The sequence below is a fragment of the Typopeltis vanoorti genome, chromosome 4, assembly GCF_054136105.1.
Source record: "Typopeltis vanoorti isolate ZY-2024b chromosome 4, IOZ_Tvanoo_1.0, whole genome shotgun sequence".
In the NCBI taxonomy this organism is placed as follows: Eukaryota; Metazoa; Arthropoda; class Arachnida; order Uropygi; family Thelyphonidae; genus Typopeltis; species Typopeltis vanoorti.
In genome coordinates this window covers 93,582,711-93,605,902 of record NC_143552.1, presented here as the reverse complement: position 1 = coordinate 93,605,902, position 23,192 = coordinate 93,582,711, and the positions used below count along the sequence as shown (strand labels likewise).

The window sequence follows — 23,192 nt, the reverse complement described above, 5'->3', positions numbered from 1 at the left end:
CATTAGAAAGGGTCTAACAGGAGTCGTGATATTGTTTGCCGATGATACAAACATAGGCAGGGCAATCAGGGATGCTACTGATATCTAGCATTTACAGAATGATTGAACTGGCTGGAAATTTGTAATCAAAATGGCTATCAGTTGAATGTTAGCAAATGTAAGGTTATGCACTTTGTCATGATGAGATTTCCATTGGCATATTGTATTAGCAGGGTTATGCTACAAGAAACTGATGATTCCATGGATCCTGGCATTATGGTGGATAGGAATTTAAAGTTCAAAGATCAGTTAGCAAATATTGTAGAAATATGCCTCGGAGGATGATTGTAATGTTGAAGTGAATCTTGACACATAAGGTAAGGAAATCATTTTGCCTCTTTACAAGGCCTTGATAAAATTGAACCTGGACTACTGTATGCAGATTTGGTCTCCTGAGTTTCAAGGGAATAAAGAAGCTGTGGAAAAGGTGTAAAGAAGAGTTAAAGATTATATTAGCATTATGTAATTTAGATTATGAGGACAGATTGCACTTACGTAGGACTCTTTTTAATATGAGAAGGAAGGAAGGATGATATGATAAAGGTCTGTAAACTTCAGAATGAGTATTACAGGATATCGTCTGATGGAATTTTTTGTTATATGGAAGGTGGGGGGGGGGGGGAGATCATGGGAGGCATCCATGGAAATTAAGTTTGTTTGCAGTTAAGAAAGAGGTAAGAGATAGATTTTTCTCTTGCAGAGCTGTGGACAAGTGGAATAGTTTATTAGAAACAGTGAGTGCATTTAGTGTGAATCTAGCATGTTTTAGGGAAGGTGTGACAGCTGGTTTGAGTGAAGTATAACCTCCCTTCATGAATCCGTGACTCCCTGGAGGTCTCAAATGATGATAATTATGATTTATACTAATAAATGCTTAATTAAATAATTTTTTTAAATACAAATCATCAAATTCCTGACATGCACCCTCAAGGGGTGTACAGGATATGATAGTACTACACGAAAAATTTACATCATTACTAACTTCCTCTCTACAATTTTCCTCCAAATCAATCTGTTACGTGTCAAGACTCAAACATTATCAGATCTTATATTTCTATCTTCTAAGGCACTTTTTACTGTATCAATCCACCTATATCTTGGTCTTCTTCTGTGTCTTTCTCCTGCCAAACTGGCAACGAGCACTTGTTTTGCTAATCTTTCCTCTCCCATTCTATTTAAGTGACCATACCACCTGAGATTAGCTCTGCTAACACATTCCTGCATGCTGACAATGTCAAGTTCTTTCCTAATATCCTTGTTTTTAATATGATATTGCCATTGATGCTATCTGTTCACACCTAATCCTTCTCATGACTCTCATATCTGCAGTCTCTAATCTTTGGTCAAGAGTTTTATTCAGGTGTTTTAAATATAAATTTCATGCAAATTAGTAATTATGTGAAATTAATGGATCTGTAATTTATTAATTGTGCTGCAGCTACTAGCATAAAATCACAGTGTAGACAGCAGTTTCTGCTTTTCATCTTTGTCACTTTAGTTTTAAATTTGATTTGTTTTTGTCAGCTAGAGCCAGATTGCATTTTACAATCTAGGTGTGGTCTCAGTATGGTCAATCATCTTGTAACTCACTGCAATTGTGAAACTGAATTTTATTTTTCAAATTTAATTATAATAATAATTTTATCATCTAGAAACTATCATTGATTTTTGAGAGACTCCTCCCAGAAAATTATTGGGCTGAAAATGTTTTATAATTTCCTAAGTTACATGGATTCAGATATTTTCCTCATTACAAACTTTGCTACTACAACTACTACTGAAAAAAAAAAAGCAGCTATATTACACTTACCTCTTTGGTTTGCTTCATCATCATTTTGATTAAAAAGTCTATATTTCATTTGATAAATCTGGCATGTACCCTCCATACCTGCTGCAAGAACAAAATGCTTTCCATTATGAAAAACAGTTGAATTCATTATGGCTTGCCTGCCTGTCTCATAATGTGTAACAGATTCTGCTCGGCATGTAGATCCATTGTTGATAAGTTCATATATTTCCTATTAAAAGGGGGAGGAGCAAAAAAAAAAGACATATTTGAAAACAATCATAAGTCATCATACTGTTATAATTTTAATAGAAAAAAAATATATATATAAAACAGAGAAATGTCAGATAAAATGTTTTCAGTCTTATAAAATATTACTGCACAGGTTTCAGATATTATTTGATTATGTACAACTTATTTATCTGTCACCGTGCTAATGAAATTTAATAGTTAAGAATGACAGATTCCATATTTTCTATATTAAATTTTGATAAATTTGCACTTCCCTCTTTCAAAATGCATTATGTTGCAACCTGAAAGAGTGAGAGGTTAACCAATATTATTCATCCTCTCATTCAAAATGTTTTATTTTCTTATACATTTTATATTGAACGTATATGCAAAATAGTGATTTACTATAAGTACTGTTCTTTAGCTTTAAAAATTATAAGTCGTCTTGGTACTGTTTTCTTATGAATCAGTTATATGCATAAAAATAACATGGGTGGGAAGAAAAAAAAGTTTGATTGAAATTTCAGTGCGCTTAAATTGCATGTGGCACCATTATAAGTTTGCAGTTCAAGTACAATGAAATTTACTAATGTCATATCACATGTACAACTCAATGTTACTGATGTCATATCACTCATTAAAAGTATGTATGTGTGTGTGCATTATTATTATGAGCTTCACCGTTGGAGTCCTCGTACTCATTGAGTGAAGCATTAAACATCATGCCAAGCACTATCCAACATTTACACAATATCTTTCATCATACTTCGCTTTGAATTCATTCACAGTCATGGTCCCCCACAACAGACTCTGGCAACTCATTCCACTTGTCAAGCAAAAAATGAGTCCTGACACACCCTAGTTCTTTCACCACCAGACCTGTTCTCAAAAATTTGCTGTGTATTAATCTGTAGAAACCCTTCAGTAATTTCTTTCTCAATCATATCATCCCTTTTCTGTCAATTTCTGTAACCCACAAATCTTTTACCTGTTCTAAGGTTCATCCCATAGACCTACTACCATCTTGGTCACTCACCTTTGGATCCTCTCCACCTCCTCATCCCCAAGAAACCCCAGGTGACCATATTTGCACACAACAGTCAAGTTTTATCAAGGAACTATAAAGAGATATAATAACCTGCTTGTCTCTACTCATCAAGATATTCTTCAGCAACCAAGTAATCTGAAGAGCTGCTTTAGCCACTTTTGCAATATCTGCTATAAACTTAACTCCCTATTGATTAACACCCCCCCACCTCCAAATCCCTAGAGTACAGTAATTTCTGGAGAAAATACCATGGAAATTACACAACTGGTAATTTCTTCATTCCAAAATGCACAGACTTACATTCTGCTATAATAAAATGACATCCATTCACCTTTTGCCCAGCCTATTATAAAATGTGAACAAGTTATTCAGGCATGACTAACTCTTCACAAAACCATGTTGTACCCATATAGCATCCCTTTTATGTCTATCCATTCCTGCATTTTGCTCTTGAACAACTTCTCCAGCACCTTGATTATGACTCCTGATATGCTGATTGGTTAGAATTTGCTACATCAGTCTTGGAGCCTCCTCTAAGCAATGGAACTATTTTCCCCTCTTCCCACTCCCTTGGGACTAATCCAGAGCAGAGACTTAAACAGTGTGGTCAAAGGCACTGCCAATTCCCTAGCATAAAATAAAACTCAAGCTAGTGTACCATCTAATCCAATAGCTGTATTTACATCAAGGTAAATACAGCTGTATTAAGAAAGCTACCATCTTGGTTACTCACCTCTGGATCCTCTCCGCTACCTCCTCATCCCCCAAAAAACCCAGGTGACCAGATCTGCACACAACAGTCAAGATTAGGTTTATGCACTGCCAGTTCATTTACCTCAGTTCCCATATAAGATTTTGCCTCTCTTGTTACTGCAATTTCTCCAAGTGGATGATATACTCTTGAAAAGTGTTCACTTAGTAATTCTACTATTTCACCAGATTCAATTACCTCCATACCATTAGCATTCATTAAAATCATTTTGCCATACACATTCTTCCTTTTACTTATAACATACTGAAAGAACTCTTTGGGATTATCTTTGGTCTGCATTGCTAACCTTCCTTTCATACTCTGCTTTTGCCTTTTTTACTACACTGGTTACCCTTCTGGCCAGTGCTTTGTAATGATCATTGTACCTGTTGGTCACCTTTCTCCTTGAATTCCCTCCAGAAGTTTTCTTTTTTCTTTTTGTAGTATCTGCTTAATGATGGTATTCATCCATTTAACTTCCACTTGATTCATTCTCCTGACTCTAGGTATACAGTTTGCTATTACTTTCCTCAAATATGCTTTTACCACTTTCCATGCACTACCAACATCATCCAAGCAATCTATGTCTGTCATATTTACCAGCCCTGTAATTCCACACTGAAAATTCCACACATTTATCAACCTCCCAGGTCAAGACTATATGATCACTCTCACCAATTGGTGGCAATGTGGTCATATTGGTTATAAAAACATTCTCTGAAGCAATTACTAGATCAAGCACTCTCAAACCCCCTGGTACATTCCATTACATGCTGCCTCAGATAATTTTTCTTAAACTGCATAAATTCCATTTCCTTGCTTCAATGTGTCCTTCCTTCTTCCCAATCTATGTTCCCATAGTTGAAGCCCCATAATAATTACCTGTCCTCTGCTCATTGAGCTTATTTGCTGATGCTTACTATCCCCCATCATTATAATCCTTACATTATTAACATATTATCACCATCATTAACTTAGGAAGTTTTTATTTGAACAAAACAAAGAATCTGTTTAATTTGATTGAAGAATGAAAATTGAGATTATGCTGCTCTTCAATGATTCATAACAGTTAGTATATGTGAATATTATGTTTCATTAATTTTATTTCACAAATTAAATCATATGAGCATGCTGGGCTGGATGGCTGAGTGGTTAGAGTATATCTGCTATCCAACAATATGCTGTGGGCGGGAATCCTACCGTGGACATGGATGGTTGTGATCATCATTAAGTGGAAAATTAATTTCATTCCCAATGTAAGACTTGAAAAAGTTCGTGCCTGGTTTCCAGATAATGTAAAAATAAAATAGACAAATAAATAAATCCCTAGTCCATTCATGATACTCATGTACTGTAGGTTTACAATCATTCATAGATGTGAATCACATAAAAGTGACAGATGCAAAAATGGTTACCTAGTAGTTTAAAGCATGTTCATTCATCATCATAAAACAGCATGTTCAGATAAATGCAATTACAGAAAGAAGGTAACCATATTATTATTACACGACACTCCTCCACTATACACAAGTAATCATTTTCCCTACTTAATTCTCCAACTACACAATGACAGCAACACATAATGCCAACTACTGGCCACCACTATCAATAGCATTTTTTTAAATATATAAATTGAAGATGAGGCTCGTGAATCATCTGAATTGTATCATTTGATACAAAACAGTCTATTAGATGAACGTGAGCCACTTTGCTCTATCTCCATGAGTTTTTGTTTTATGAGTATTTCTGTATATATATTTCCCTACTCGTACATGAATAAAATGATGAAATTATGTGTTCTATTGGCAAATTTGTCTTTATTTAAAAGGGCAATTTGGTTTCATTAAGCTGAAAGTATTTATGCATCAGACCTATACTATCAGTTTGATAGTATAGGTCTCCAGATAGTGACATTGCAGGAATGAAGGGACCAACAGCTTATATGGTGAATGAAGTGGAGGTGAATAGTCTATTACAAAACCTCAATGTCAATACATTTGTGGGATTGGATGGTATACCAGCTCATGTTGTACGTGAAGTGGCTAAAGAAATGTCAGTGCCCTTGACCATTTTATTTGAGTCTCGGGTCTGGGTTACTCCCGAGAGGGTGAAAAGAGGGGAAAATAGTTCCACTGCATAAAGGAGGTTACAAGACTGATGTTGTAAATTACCGACCGATTAGCATATCAGGAATCGTTGTCAAGGTCTTGGAGAAAATAGTCAAGAGGAGAATACAGGAATGGATAGATGAAAATGGGATACTGTATGGAGGACAGCATGGTTTTGTGAAGGGTAGATCATGCTTCAGTAACTTGCTCACATTTTATAACACAGTAACAGCTGAACTGGATAAGGGTAATATTGATCACTGTAAACCCATACTGTAATGGGTTTACAGTGATCTATCCTGTCAAAGGCCTTGCTAAGGCCTTTGACAGGATACCACATGGAATTCTAATTAGTAAACTGCAACATATGGGGATGGATAGGAGGGTGGTTGATGGAGAGATATCAGAAAGTGGTTTATTCAGGAGTGGAGTCCAAAAGATGGCCTGTGACTAGTGGTGTGCAACAGGGTTCTGTTCTTGGACCACTAGTGTTTAATTTGTTCATTAACGATATAGGAAAGGATCTGAGAGGAACTGTTCATTTGTTTGCTGATGATGCAAAGTTGGGTAGAGCAATAGTGAATGCACAGGATGTCAAAATTTTGCAGGATGATTTGGATAGTTTGGAAGGCTGGGCTAAGGAGAATGGATGTCAATTTAATGTGGCAAAGTGTAAGGTTATGCATTTTGGGGTGAAAAGATTAGCAGCAGTACTCCAGGAGATTGATGAGGCCAGGGATTTGGGAGTGTTGGTGGATAGGGAGTTGAAGTTTAGGGAGCACACTGCAAAAGTGGCTAAATCAGCTCATCAAATCACTTGGTTACTGAAGAATACGTTGACAAGCAGAGACAAGCCTACTGTTCCTTTGTATCAAGCCTTGATAAGATCCCATCTTGACTACTGTGTCCAGATCTGGGCACCAAGGTTTCTTCTTGATGTGGAGGAGGTGGAGAGGATCCAGAGGCGAGTGACCAAGATGATAGCAGGTCTATGGAATGAACCTTATGAGAACAGGTTGAAGATTTGTGGGTTGCAGAAATTGGCTGATATGCACGATATGATTGAGACATTCAAATTACTGAAGGGTTTCTATAAGATTAATTTAGAAGATATTTTTGAGAATAGGACTGGTGGTGGGAGGACTAGGGGCCATCCATGGAAGCTAAGCAAGAGTGTGGTTAGCAAGGGTGTTAGAGCTAGGTTTTTTACTTGGAGAGTGGTGAATGAGTGGAATGAGCTGCCAGTCTGTTATGGATGCCATGACTGTAAATGAGTTCAAGGCAAAGTATGATAGATACTGTGTGAATGTTGAATAGTTGTTCGTGACATGATGTTAGGGCCTCCCTCGATGAGTCTAAGGACTCCTTGGAGTTGTCCGTTCTAATAATAATAACGATGAATCCAGCGATGTAGGTAACAAAACAATACCTTCACTTAACATCAAGCAGATCAAGTTAATTTTATCAGACCAGACTCAAGCATGCATGTAGCTCAGGATGCTGGTTTGCTAGTTAAAATGAATATAATTTAGTAATGAAATTATACTTTAATTAGCCTAAAATAGTTTTATTGGAATCAAAAGTTACAGCAATTTACAAGTTCTGGTTAGGTAATAAATAATTTCTTGTATGAAAACTAAAGTTTGATTACATCATCAAATTCTTGACATTTACCCTCAAGGGGTGTACAGGTGTCCCTTGCTTTATGCAATTAATTGGTTCTATGGAATAATCATGTAACACGAAATTGCGTAAAGTGAGTTGAATTTAGCATGGGTGAGATAGAGATATGGGTTTCTTCAGAAGGATAAAAAAATGAAAACTTTACACCTGTGAGAAAAAGAAATTTTAATGAATGAATTATTTAAACTTATAAACAAAACACACAAATTTTAATGAATGAATTTAATTAATACAATGCCATAAAACCTAAACACTACATACTTCTGACAGTCTTCAATCGGATAATGAATTGACTGGGTCTGGATCATCACTCTCTTCAAGTCTTTGGGATGATAGGCTGACGATCTTCAACTTTTTTAATGAAACAGTCGAGACTCAGCTGACAGGCAGCATACTCCCTCTTTCTATAAAGTTCTTTGTAGCAAGTCAAAGAATTCAGAATTTCTCTTGCAACTTTGGCACTTCTAGTCTCATTAGGATCATTTTTTTTTCAATTATTCTTATGCCACTGTCAACGTGTTTAAAAAATTCAGTCATTTGTTTTGTTGAAAGCTGTTTGATGGGCTCAGCAACAAAGGGCTCCTTACTTTCATCATGTTTTTCATATCCAGAAGATCTTCATTAGTGAGCTCTGATGAGTGGATCTCGAGCAGTTCATCCACATTTATCTCATCTACAACTGCAAATCCAAAAGATTCTGGCATTTTAACTATGTCATGTCTGGAGTTAGCAAGCTCACTTTCAGGATCAAAATCATTAGAATCAGAAACTCCAGGCCAAATTTTCTTCTAAACTTCATTCATTAAGGACTTTAACTTCTGTCCATGCCTCTCCAATGTCGTCAATTGCCATTTTTATATCATATTTCTTCCAAAATTCTTTCACTGAAATTTTATCTTCATTGTCGGTATATGTAGCTTGAAATAGCTGCAAAAATGTTCTGCAGAGATAATAACTCTTGAAAGTTGCAGTAACACACTAATCCATGGGTTGAATGAGGGATGTTGTGTTTGGTGGCAGAAAAATAACTGATATTCTCGTCAATTTCAGCGATGCGTGGAGGATGTCCTGGTGCATTGTCCAGCGCAGTTCATTGCAAAAGTAGGACTCAAACACAACTCCAGTAATCCATGCTTTTTTATTTGATGACCATTCCTGGGTGCTAACGATGTCAAATTCCTAATATTCTTGCTTTTAATATGATATTGCCATTGATGCCATCTGTTCATGCCCCCTAATCTTTCTTAGGGCTCTCATATCTGCAGTCCTACTTTAGAAGTAAAACGAGTGTTTTACTTCTAACCCAGCTCTCAGGTTCATAAGTCAAAATTGGTTTGAACACTGTCTTGTATACAGCTAATTTAGTGTTTTGACTAATTTCTCTCTTATTCCATATAAATTTATTCAGTTGACTTCCTGCCATACCAACTTTGTTGATTCTGTTGTCTATTTCCATATTTAATTTACCATCTTCACTAAATATCGTGCCTAAGTAGCTGAATTATTTTACTTGTTCAATAGATTCTCCATTCACAATGCAGTTGATATTTTTAATGCTTCTACCTATTTTCATTGTCTTTGTCATGTTATTGCTGACCTTCATACCATAGCTAATACAACAGTTATTCAATTTGGTCAGGGAATTTTGCAGACTTGTAGTGGATTTATTTAGAAGTATAACATCATATGCATAAAGCAAAGAGCTGACATTAACATCTCCAATTTTGATATCAGGTTTAATACCACTTTTCTTCATAATGTGATCCATATAGATAATGAATAACAGAGGGGGATAATGTACATCCTTGCCTGACACCAGATTTAACATTAAACCATCTTCCTATACTTCAATTCTAACTGCTGACCTACAACTCAAAGACTAAGCACTTGATATAATGCCCCACTGACACCATACAACAGTAACATTCTGAATAGCTTCTCTCTTCGCACCCTGTCGTATGCTTTTTCCAGATCTAAACTTAAATAAAGATCTTTGTTATATTCCCATGACTTCTCAACTATTTGTCATAAAGTGAAAATCTGATCCCTACAGCCTCTATTTGGCCTGAAAACTTGGTGAAGCTTGTTCTTCACCAAGTTTCTCTTCCACAATCCTTCTCAACCATTTCTCAAGTATACTGGCATAAATCTTACAAGGAACAATCAGTAGAGAAATACTTCTGTAATTCTCACATTCAGTTTTATTTCCCTTTTTATATATAGGTACTATAAGAGCTCTACACCAATCATTTGGAATTAGTCTTTCTGTCCAGGCCCTCTGAACTATACAGTGCAGCCACTGTAAGACTTTTATACCTCCAAACTTGAGCATTTCTTGTCAAATATCATCTACTCCAACTGCCTTTACACATTTCAGACTTTTGATGACTTTGTCTACTTCAAGTATGGATATGTATTCTCGATTGCATGCCTGATCAGTGTTTTTTTTTTTTATCACTATGCTGCCATCACTGCTAGTTTCATTTAGCAATTTTTCAAAGTAATTACTCCATACTTCAAGGATATCCTTTTCTCCAGTTTTCATATCAGCTTTATCATCTCTAATTCCTTTTACAACACTTTTTCCTCCATTTCTGAGCTTCTGCAACAACCTCCAGAATATCTTGCCACCTTCTTCATAATTATTTTCTATGTTCTTACCAAATTCTTCTCATGACTTCTGTTTAGCTAGTTTCACAATGTTTTGCTTTCTTACATTTTTCTCTGTATTCTCTAAGAGCACAAGTTCACTTATTTGCCATGAACCTATTGTTAATTTGTTAACTATAAATTAACAAATACAAAAATTAATGAAAGCAGTTGAAAGTTTTAATTTGGTTCTATTATAAATTAAACATGCCAAGAAATCATATTCTTGGTTTTAATCCTTTTATCTGAGTAGGCAAAACAATGTTTTATGCATGAAGTATCTTCATGACTAAGCTATTTGTATAGAAGCTAATGACTTCACATCAACTGCCTTAGTATGTATCCCATAATGCAAAACTTTTGACTACTTGTATATGAGAAATATGACTTCTGCATTACTTCAACCTTGGTATCTCTTCTGGGTCTGGCTCCCACTAACACCTCAATAAGGACAAAACCGGTCTAGGTTGTGGCCCTTCCCATTATATACATCTGAAAGGGTGTGTGCTTTGCATTATGGGATACGTTGATATTAAATCATTAGCCTCTATATACAAGTAGCTTTGTGAAAATGCTTAATGTGCAAAACATTATTTTGCTAACTTAGATAAAAGGATTAAAATTAAGAATATAATTTCTCGGAATCTTTAATTTATTAATGAAAGCAAATATACTGATCATTGATGGTGTCATATCCAAATAATTATTTGTCACATAATTACTACTTGGGCAAAGGAGCAATAATGACTGCTCTTTCACGAATCTCACATCACTTAATTTGGGCAATAAAAAAATTCCCTGGAAATTCTAATTTTTTTTTTTCTTTCTGTTTTTCAGAGAAGTAAATGTATATAGTAAGAAATCTCTTATTTCTTATGCAATTAATGATGAAATGAAAAATGATGTGAAGCATCAGCTAGGCATTCTTTTTCAGTTGCTAGATAAAAACAGTTTCTTAATTAAGCTTCAGAAATGATTGCTTAAAAATATGGTGCAACAGAAGAAAAAAAAAAGGTTCATGGTAAAATAGAAACAATAAGACATACAATATTTCAATTATATTTCACAGACAATAACATACAAACTATTCTGTGATTGTTTGTATGTTGATCTGTTGATTACGTGTGCCTTCCCTGTCACATCAGATCAACAGAAAAAAGATCGTATTGTATAGATCTGATTCTAGTCACTGACTAGATGAACTTTTCCTAAGTCTTTTTTTTAGCCAGTTCAAGATGGTCAGTTTTGGGTGTAGTAGGTAAGAATTTCTTCCCCTCTGAAACATTCTGGTTTTTAATGAACTCAGTAAAATCAAATTTAGAAGTTATCATTTTACACAGCACTAGTTATAATAAGAATAATAACAACAAAAATAAAATGCTTAGAGACCCAAAAGTTAATTGGTAATCACTAATATATATTCCACAATTCATATTGACAGCAAATCGCTAACCTTATCTACCTTTGGATACATGACATCGCTTGATATTTCTATGGCATCTAATTGTTTGGATGAGGTCTCTTTAATAAGGAGACCTCCAGCTTATGGCATCTGAAGTGACTGGATTGCCAGCTTCTTCTCTGGTCATTCACTGCATTTTATGGTGCATGACTTCCTCTCATCAAATTTCTTAATTAATGATAGAGTGATCCAGGGTTCTGTATTCTTGCCCATGCTCTTGCTCCTACATGTGAATGACTTCTCTAACTTGAAATCCTATCTATAGTTTTTCTGATGATATTCTCTATTCCTTTTCTTCATTCAAGAAAAGAGCCTCTACAGAACAGTTGGTATCGATGATGCCATTGATTTAAAAGACCTAGGTTCGAATCCTATCTGGGAAGTAAGGGACATTATATAAAGACTTTTGAACTAAAGGTGAGGTAACTGGTTTCATATTGAGGTGGATGAGTTTTCTTTCCCAAAAACTCAGCTTTACATTCCACAAACAAATTGGTCAGAAGAAAACACATATAATATACAGACTTAATAAAATAAACTAATAGCCTTAATTGCTTCGAATCATTTGAGAAACCCTCTGAATGACTTCCAGTGACTTCTCAAATGATTTGAAGCAATTAAGGCTACAGGTCCATTGTATTAAGTGTATGTTAAGTGTTTTTCTAGCCAGTTTTTACTGTGGATTGTAAACCTGAGTTTTTATAAGGAAAACTCTGCCATCTCCATATGAAATCAGTAACACTGATCTCCTCACTGCATAGATTATCTTCACCCCACTGTTCTCAAGTGGGGTGAAGATAATCTATGACTTGTATCAAAGCAGAGTCCCTCCCATTACCTGGAAGGAAGAACTTCCCTCATTCCCTTTCACAATGTTCTGATCTCTATTCAAGGTCAATTTTCCCTTCATAGGCTGACTTTCACATCTAGTCTATCTTGACAAACATATTATATCCTCAGCCTCCAAAACAACAACAACAACAAAAACGTTCAACATATTACTTCTCTCTCAATCAACTTCTAACAATTCATATATCCAAAATCTGACTAATGTTAAATGTTCTCACATTTGGATAGGTGCATACAAAGACCTAAGAATTCAACAACTGTATGCATAAAAAGGCCATCTGCCTACCAAATGACCACTCTCACTTCACCTCTCAGAATCCAGTCATTTTCTCATGTGTGCTGATGATTTTGCATTATGCTTTATATATATATATATATAGAAAGTTTTTTACCTTGGGTATAATATATGTTAAAGATATCAAGCTATTTTAAATATAAACCTGGTTTTTTACTCCATTTCCCAAGTAAGCAAGCAGACAAGTCAGTTAAGTTTGCGCCTGCAAGTGTTGCAAGTCTAGCTGACCCTGCACTTAGTGCAAGTCAAGGCAACTTGTGGTAAAGGGAGTATAAGCTCTGATCACTATTCTTAATATTTACCCTTAATGCAAAGCACATCTCCTGGAGGAGATGTATAATGCTATGTATTAAAGGCAAGGGCCACTACCCAGACCGGTTTCGACCTTTATTGAGGTCTCATCAGTGGCAGCCAGGCTAAGAAATACTAAGTTTTAAGTAATACAGAGAAAGGGGTTTAGGGAAAAACCTCACTAATAATTCTCCCACACTGTTCTACCCCCACCTTTTCCTAAAGACCCTTCCTTTCAATCACACTCCCGTCAAACAGCAGATGAATGTTGTTGCCACATGCCAGGATTCTGCTGAATAAGAAGACAGTCAGCATCCTAAAGGTATGTCCGAGTTTTCCCTGTTATATTCTTCATATATTTATCTAAGTAAAACTTCAGCAATGCATTAGAACCGAGTAAAAAGCCAATGACATTATAAAAAGAAGGGGCACTCCTAAACAAAAATAGGCTAAATGGCCATAAAATTATTACTTCCTATATTGTTTTCTCCAATGAATATAATCCCAGATTTTCAAAAACTTTTTATCATCATCATCAAATTCCTGACATGTACCCTCAAGGGGTGTGATATGATAGTACTACATGAAAAATTTACATCATTACTAACTTCCTATCTACAATTTTCCTCCAAATCAGTCTATTACTTGTCAAGACTCCAATATTATCATTATCAGATCTTATATTTCTATCGTCTAAGGCAGCGTTTCCAAAACTGTGGGCCGTGGCGACATTGGGGGAAGTAGGTTTTGTTGAGGGGGGGGGGGCGTGAAATAATGAAAACAAATTTAAAATGTTTTAAGACTAAGTAGATTTTTTTTATTTTAAAAGAAATGTATTTAACTTTTATTATTTATTATTTATTTTTTGTTATTTTTTATATTTTAATGGAAAAATTCACACATTGGTATTGGTTCAAAAAACTTTGCTTCCTGCGTATTTCGGCACTTAATGAATATTAGTAAATATTGCTTATTCATATGTTTCATTTCAAAGCAGTGGTTAATTGTATTTACTTCGAATGCTCTCCAGGGAAGCTCCAAATCTTCCTGTCCCTTTCATCACGCATTCGTACTCAGGGACTGTTGATATTGACTTTATATACATATCAAAACTCGTTTTATATTATCACTGTCATCCGAGCTAGTTTTCTGTTACCAATAAAAGTTTTGTATATACTTCACGCATGAAAAAAAAGCTTAAACAAGTTCATGTGGGGAGATAGTAACTGGCTTGCAGTGGTAAACAACATGCCCTCCCTAACAGCCACTATACTGCAGAGGCAATAAAAACAAGTACTTTTATAATGCTAGTGAATAAGGTATGAGGAATCTGTGTAATATATTTCTCAACAAGTGCAATTAGAGACAACTGGGATAAAAACACACTAATTAATGAATCACATGTCCCCTCATACAGAAACTATGCTGTATAGACTGAAACAAAACCATATGTTGCATGGGCAAGCCCAGTATCTAACTAAAACCTATCTTTATTAATTAGATATGTGTCAGTTCGATTTCCCAAGGCAGCAATAAAATTCAACAGAACGTGTTAAAATTAGTAAAAGTTATAAAGTTATATAGTTAAAACTAAGTAATATATATATATATATATATATATATAATGAATGTTATGGCAGTTTCACATATGGAATTCGGTTGAAGAGAGTTAGCATTTCAACTCAATTGTCAGCCATGCTTTTATCTTTCAGTTGTGCGATCTTTTGTTAATACCGCACCAATCATATGCATGTATTAATAACTTGCCTTTGCTGTCTGTTTCGCATTAGGCTTAATTACCGTAAAGGGAGAAAAGTCACAAAAGAGAAAAATGTTCCTGGTCCAGGGATTCCCTTATTCAGGTAATATTCACTAATTTCATGTTATCAGTCTGTGGTGTGCCAGTATCAGTAACTGGTGATATTATTTGATCTATTCTACATTAAAAAATTTAACCCATGGATAAGTAGCTGATAAAAAATAAAAAAAAAATTCCCGCGAACAATCAGAAGAAGCAGAAACACACTCAAAAAAAGGACAGTATTTCATATTTTAGCAGAACAGTCTGCATCGTCTTCAGAACCAAACGGTAAGAGGCAAAAAATGTAATACATGCACTTGATTTTTGCAATATTCGCTGTGTATGTTTTGTATTGAATATAAATACAATAAATATTATAATAATATATCTCTCTACTACGATTTTTTTGAGGGGGGGAAGAGACGTGAAATGTCTCTTCCCCCCCCTCGGGGTTCTGACATCCAGAAGTTTGGGAAGCACTGGTCTAAGGCACATTGTACCGTATCAATCCACCTATATCTTGGTCTTCCTCTGGATCGTTTTCCTGCCAACCTGGCAGAGAACATTTGTTTTGCTAATCTTAACTCGCCCATTCTGTTTAAGTGACCATACCGCCTGAGATTAGCTCTGCTAATACATTCCTGGATGCCGACAATGTCATGTTCTTTCCTAATATCCTCGTTTTTAATATGATATTGCCATTGATGCCATCTATTCATGCCTCTAATCTTTCTCAGGACTCTCATATCTGTGGTCTCTAGACTTTGGTCAAGTGTTTTACTTCTGACCCAGTTCTCAGATCCATAAGTTAAAATTGGTTTGAACACTGTCTTGTATACAGCTAATTTAGTGTTCCGACTAATTTCTCTTTATTCCATATGAATTTATTCATTCGACTTCCTACCATACTAGCTTTGTTGATTCTGTTGTCTATTTCCATATTTAATTTACCATCTTCAGTAAAAATCATGCCTAAGTAGCCGAAATGTTTTACTTTTTCCATAGGTTCCCCATTCAAAACGCAGTTGACATTTTCAACAATTCTACCTATTTTCATTGTCTTTGTCTTTTTATTGCCGACCTTCATAACATGTCTATTACAACAGTTATTCTATTTAGTCAGGGAATCTTGCAAAGTTGTAGCGGATTTATTTAGAAGTATGACATCGTCCGCATAAAGCAAAGAGCTGACATTAACATTTCCAATTCTGATATCATGTTTAATACCACTTTACTTCATAATGTGATCCATATAGATAATGAACAACAGAGGGGATAATGTACATCCTTGTCTCACACTGGATTTAAGATTAAACCATCATCCTGTACTTCCTTCAATTCTAACTGCCGACTTACAGCTCAAATACAGACAAAGTATTGCTTGATATAATGCCCCATTGACACCACATAACTGTAGCGTACATTATAGCTTCTCTCTTGGCACCTTGACATATTCCTTTTCCAGATCGACAAAACTTAAATACAGATCTTTGTTATATTCCCATGCTTTCTCAACTATTTGTCGTTAAGTGAAGATCTGATCCTGACAGCCTCTATTTGGTCTGAATCGAGCTTGTCCTTCACCAAGCTTTTCTTCCACAATTCTTCTCAACCATTTCTCAAGTATGCTTGCATAGATCTTGCCAGGAACACTCAGTAGGGAAATAGCTCTGTAATTCTCACATTCAGTTTTATTTCCCTTTTTATATACGGGTACTATTAGAGCTCTACTCCAATCATCAGGAATTCGTCCCTCTGTTCAGGCTTTCTGAACTATGCAGTGCAGCCAATGTAAGACTTTTATACGACCATATTTCAGCATTTCTGGTCAAATATTATCTACTCCTGCTGCCTTTCCACATTTCATCCCTTTGATGGTTTTTTCCTCTTCAAGTATGGATATGTATTCCTGATTGTATGCCTGTTGAGTGTTTTTTACCACTGTGTTATCATTGCTTGTTTCATTTAGCAGTTTTTCAAAGAAATTACTCCATACTTCAAGGATATCCTTTTCTTCTGTTTTCATGTCACCATTATCATCTCTAACTCCTTTTACAGCACTCTTTCCTCCATTCCTAAGCTTCTTCAACAACCTCCAGAATATCTTACGACCTTCTTGATATTTATTTTCTATGTTCTTGCCAAAGTCCTCCCATGACTTTTGTTTAGCTAGTTTTACACAGTGTTTAGCTTTCTTACATTTGTCTCTGTATTCTCTAAGAGCACAAGCTGACTTATTTGCCAGGGTCTTTTGATATGCATTCTTGTTTTCCCTCACTGCCTCTTTAACTTCCTGTGTCCACCATGGAGTTCTGATTTTTCTATCCTTACAGACAACCTCACCACATGCCTCTCTCGCTTAATCAATCAGGGTTTTCTTCAAGGCTTGCCACTGAATCTCCAAGGTTTGGTTCCTGTTCTCAAACTTTCATTTTTTCTTCAATAATCTTTGTGTATTTTAGTCTACAGTTCACATCTGAGAGCTGCTCAACTTTTATTCGCTTTAAAACTTTCTTACATGTTATTCCTTTCAATACAAAATTCACTTTTATCCTGCTCAAGACTAAATAGTGATCGCTCCAATTTCAAATCCTCTGTACACTCTGGTGCACCAGGTAACACACTATCAACAATAATATAGTCAAATGAGACTTTTCTTATTCCTTGCCTCTTCTCTCCATGTGAATTTGTGCACATTTTTATGTTGGAATATGGTGTTAGTAATAACCAGTCCATGTTCTGAGCAGAAATCCAACAGGTATTTGCCATTATTATTGGCTTTGCTCTTTTCTCCAAATTTTCCCAAAATATTTTTTGTATGTCTGACAATCATTACCTACTCTGCTATTTAGATCTCCAACAAGGACCAACTTTTCCTTTTTCATTGTATCATTGCTTTTTCTAAAGCATCAAAAAATTCCTCCACTTCTACCTTAGTAGAACCTTCTGCGGGACCATAGGCACAAATAAGTCTCATTGCCCAATTCCCCATTCTGATATTTGCCCACATCACTCTACTTGTGACTGCCTGCCATTCAAGAAGATTAGTCTCGTATTTTGTGTTGAATACTATGGCTACACCTTCTTTTCCTTGATTGTAATTTCCTGAATATAACATTTTGTATTTATTGTTCAGAAAGATCTCACCAGTTTTTATCTTTTCTGTTTCAGTCACCCCCTACTATGTCGATCTGGTACTTATCTAATTCATCAGCGAGCTCCATTTCTTTGCCATTCAGGCTTCTTATGTTGATAATACTGATCTTTAACTCTGGTGATGTTGAGTTGGGGTGTGCTTTCAGATTTGTTCCAGTAGCTGACTTTTCGCTATTCACCATGGTTCCCTGGCGAAACCAACGGGAGCCTTGTTTAACCGGACGACACCTCAGTCGGCATGAAATTTTGTCATGTTGTACCATCATTTTATATATTGGTTTAAGCCAATAAGAATACAATTTGGTCGGCTAAATCCCAAATTGCCAGAAAAATATATATATATATTTTTTTTTCCTTAACCACTTGTTCGGAGCCTGTGTAGCTCAGTGGATGTGGCGTTTGCACACCATGGCACTTGGCCGCACGAAGGAAGACTTGGTTTCGAGTCTAGTCGGCGATTAGAGGAAATTTTTCTAAGTCTTTTTCGACCGGTTCCCGAGTTAGTCGATCTCTGGCACGGGCAAGTTGGTTTTTCCTCCCGGAAACTCGGGTTTTTCGTCCTGTAAACTCAGGAAATAGATTGTAGAACCCACATTATTTCAGACATTAAATATATTGTGTTAGGGTTAGGGACCACGAGATGGTGGCACATTTGAGTCGTTTCTCTTCACTGTGTACCGCTTAATTAGTGATAGCCTTGGGCCATCTATCTCTGATTGGTACCAGTGGAGATTGAACTGCCCACTCAGTCTCCAAAAGTTAGATAGGGCTAAATGGCCTCGCCTACTCTCCGTATACGGGAATAAAAAGGCATTAGCTGATTTTTTTTTTTTTTAACCACTTGTTCACACATTCAATTTTTCCCAAAATTCCAAAAAGTTGGAATTAAACAGTACCTACTCCTTTTTGAATTGAACGCACATAAGGGATTTATATATGTGTGTGTTCTTACTAACCTCTCGTGTATGGGCTCAACATTAAGAAAATATATATGATTGTTTGAATTACCTTGCTTGATAAAGCTACATGGTATCAACTGTTTTTTTAATTAATCCCAATACACAAGAGGTTGAAGAACCTATTGCACATCAGTGTTGTGTAAGGTAGGTGTAAATAGGAGTTGAGAAAAAAAACCTGTTGACATTTTTCTTAATCATAAAGAAGGTTGTTAAAGGGCAGAGTGGATGGAAAACAAGTTCGGTTTGGTGTTGCAGTTTTTTTTTTTTTTTACTGCTGGACTGAAAAAGGATATTAGGCAGCTGCTGCTTGTGATTTAATAGGCCCAACAGAAAGCATAAGAATGAGGGATGCCAGTTCAGTAAAGCACTATCCATGGAATTATCTATAGAAAAGGCAGAACTAGAACAGTACATTCATAGAAGCATCTGAAATGAGTGATTGAGGGTTCATCTATCAGCCAAATCACTCATCATGACATTCACCGAATGCCTACAGAAAAAGCTGGAAACCCAACATATGGATCGTGTAACAGAAAATTCTATTTAAAAAAAAATATATAGGGAAAAAAAAGAATTGCATTTTAAGTGTTTATTTTGCAACATTTCTTAGTTCATTAGTCAAAAGAAATATGAAACATTAATTCACAGGTAGATATTGGCTACCCCCCAACTCTTGGGCAACAAGGCTTTTTTTTTTTTTTTTTTTTTTAAATTCATGCATCAACAATAATATGGATAATTTTAAGAGGAAAGATGAAAACTTTTTCTCACAACTAATCTCTTATCCCATAGCATCAGAAGTTCTATCTATAACTGCAGTCGCAACTCTACCCTTGATCAGTGAAAGTAACAATGCAGTGTTGTCCTGGGAGGTTGTTCAACATGTGGAAATTTCAGTCAAGAAAGGGTTGATGTGGAACTACAAACTGACAATGATGACAAACTTAGGAGAGATGCCTTAAGAAACTCCATGGAATGAATGTTATCAGTGCATGGGAAGTGATCAAGAATGGTTTGAGGGAGGCAGTATCATAGTGCATACTCAGTGTCAGGAGGTTAAACCGAGTAGGGATTACATGGTTGACTAGCAGTATAAGCATCACAGAAGGAATATAAACAAGGTGAAGATAAACAACATGAGCAGTATAAAGCACATGCAAGAAGAATAACTAGTATGTTAAAGAAGGCTAAATCCGATTTTGAGAGAAAATTAGCTAAGCAGAACAAAGTAAATCAAAATATTTTTTTTTTCTACATAGCAAGTAAGAAAGAATAATTATGGAAAGTTAACTTTATTCAGTGCTAATGGTAGGAAGTGACAGAAGTAGAAGAAATACTTGTTACTAAGTGATCAATTTGCAAGGGTATATCATCCAGGTGGTGACTTGCAGTTACTGAGATGACAGAGACCGATGCATGCATTGAGATAGATGAACTAAAGGTACTCAATATATTGAAAAATATCAATGTGAAGGCAGCAGTGCACTGGACGGTATGTCGGCTCATGTGTTACAAGAATGTGCAAGAGAACTGGCAGCGCCTCTGACAAAGTTGTTTAATCTAAGTCTCAGCTCTGGATATTTTCCAAGGGAGTGGAAAGAGGGTAAGATAGTTCCATTACATTAAGGTGGCTCCAAGACAAATGTAGCAAATTACTGACCAATTAGTATCTATGGAGTGGTGCTTAAAGTATTGGAAAAGTTGGTTAAAAGTAAAATTCAGGAATGGATGGATAGGAATATGATACTTTATAGGAAACAGTATGGTTTTGTAAAAGATAGGTCCTACCTCAGTAATTTATTCACATTTGTTGGCCAAGTGGTTAGTGCATCCACTCTCCAGCCAAAAGGCTGCGGGTTCGAATCCCGTCTTGGGCATGGATGTTTCTGATTGTCTGTGGAAGTGGTGGTGGTAGATGGCATTGATGTAGTTGGTGGAGTAAGTGGTGGAGACAGAGTTGTTGAGTAGGTGCCCTCCCTCGACAAGTCTTTGCGCTCTCTGGAGTATGGTGGAGTGGAATCAAGGTGAATGAGGGTGAGTAGTGCCCCAGGGCTCTGTACTAGGACCACTTGTCTTTAATTTGTACATTAATGATACAGCAGAAGATTTGAAGGAGAACATTCAGTTGTATGCCAATGATTCAAAACTAGGGAGGACAATAGTTGATAAAGGTCATGTAGAATCTTCCAGGATAATATAAAACTGGCAGTGGGAGCAAAGGACAATGGTTATCAATTCAATGTTATAAAATGTAAGGAAATGCACTTTGTATCATATTGATGATACTAGTTTACAGGAAATTGATAAGGCTACTGTTTTCAAGGTGATGGTGGATAGAGATCTGAAATTCAGAGGACATTTTGCAAAAGTTGGGAAAATAGTTCAGAGGATTACTTGGATATTGCAGAATACACCGACAAGTAAAGACTGAGGGGTTATTATCCCTCTTTATGAGGCTATGATTCGGCCATGCACAAATTTGATTACCTGCATTTTGTGGGGATTGGGAGGTGGAGAGGATTCAGAGACGAGTGACCAAGCTGGTGACAGGTCTCTGGAATGTTACCTATGAAGTTGATATAGATTGAAGGGGTGTGGGTTGCAGAGTTTAGCTTACAGGCAGAGGAGAGGTGATATGATAAAAACTTATAAGTTACTAAAGGATATTATATTATAAGATTGACACTCAAGAAATTTTCAATACATGGAAACTAGAGGGAAAACAAGGGGTCACACTTGGCAGTTGTCTAAGAGTGTGGTTAGTAAGGGTGTGCAGAATAGGTTCTTTACTTGGAGAGGTGAACGAGTAGAACGGATTGCCGGGGGGGGGGGGGGTTGCGAGCACCCCAAGAGTGAACAGGCGTATGGAGATGTATGATAGATATTGTGTTAATGGATAGTGGGTCTCCTGCAATGAGCCTTTTGGCTGCATGGAATGCCCATCTAAATAATAATAATAATCCCAATTAAACATGATCACATCTTCATGCCCTTCTGAAATATCACTGTAGGCAGTCAAATATTAAAAATGATGTATTGAAATATTTTAGCTATCAAAAGTAACAGAAAACTTATCTGAATACATATATTAAAGTAATAATAAATAAGTAAATAAGTCAAAAATAATAATAAAACAACATTGGAAGATCTGCCGTAAGTGCTTAATAATGTTAAGGAAACGTCTAAAATTATAAGCAAGTAACTGAGCGCTTTTCCGTAAAATTAAATAAGAAATAAATTTTACATGGTAAAAGAGAGTGCAAACTTGAAAACTAGTAAAAGAAAAAGTTGTGATCAACGAACTTCAACGTATGCGTATTTAAATTATACTTCAACGGGTATGTGATAATTACTCAATGTTCTCAGATTTCTCGCTTTTTTTTTTTTTTTGTTGAAATCTAAACGACAGGTGCAAACTAAGCCAAAGCAAACGGGGTAATTAATGGTTACCTTCAAGAATAGTTAATTGCTAAGAAATGCATTGGAAAATTATTCGCGTACATATCCACCGGTCATATTGATGAAATTCACTTACAATGACGTTACGAATCCCAGTTTTTGCTTGTCCTCCTCCTCCTGCAACAAGTATGTGTCTTTCCGTTATTACATTCACACTATACAGAGGAAAATTAACCCTTGCTAACAGCTGCGTGTTTTTCGGAGGAGCCATTGTATATACACAGAAGTAATGATAATTTATCCCTTGATTTTATATATAATATATCTGAAATGCGTTAACTTGGAAGTGACACCAGTAATTCTGTAATAGTAAAATCTTCAATATATTCTCTGCACCACATAATTTTTAAGACATACAGAATACACTGAGATCTTCCAGCATCACAAACCAAACTCTCAACGTACAACTCTACATATCACAAACCGCTACATCTTAAACTAACCAACGTCAGAACTCACGTGGCATCCCCCTTGCGTGATTCCGTCACACAAAATGTGTTAGGCTTCTTGTAATATTCAGAACAATTAAGAAAGCATAGCGAAATAAATAAACATATTATCGAACTCCTTTTAATATATAAAGAATAAGATTTAGAAAAGTTGAAATATTTGAATTATTGAATAT

At 35.8% G+C, this 23,192-nt stretch overlaps 1 protein-coding gene across 2 annotated transcripts in view; it reads right to left on the bottom strand.

The window, feature by feature from the left end:
* Window positions 1-22,905, bottom strand: part of LOC150107501 (guanine nucleotide-exchange factor SEC12) — a 100,052-nt gene extending 77,147 nt beyond the window's left edge. For both annotated transcript variants that reach the window (XM_090391348.1, XM_090391349.1), the window contains exons 1-2: window positions 22,644-22,905; window positions 1,850-2,057 (exon numbers count right to left, since the gene is read on the bottom strand). In XM_090391348.1, the coding sequence (XP_090247474.1) occupies window positions 1,850-2,057; window positions 22,644-22,778 (343 nt within the window). In that variant the 5' untranslated portion in view covers window positions 22,779-22,905. The remainder of the gene's footprint in view (window positions 1-1,849; window positions 2,058-22,643) is intronic.
* Window positions 22,906-23,192: the final 287 nt, after the last annotated feature.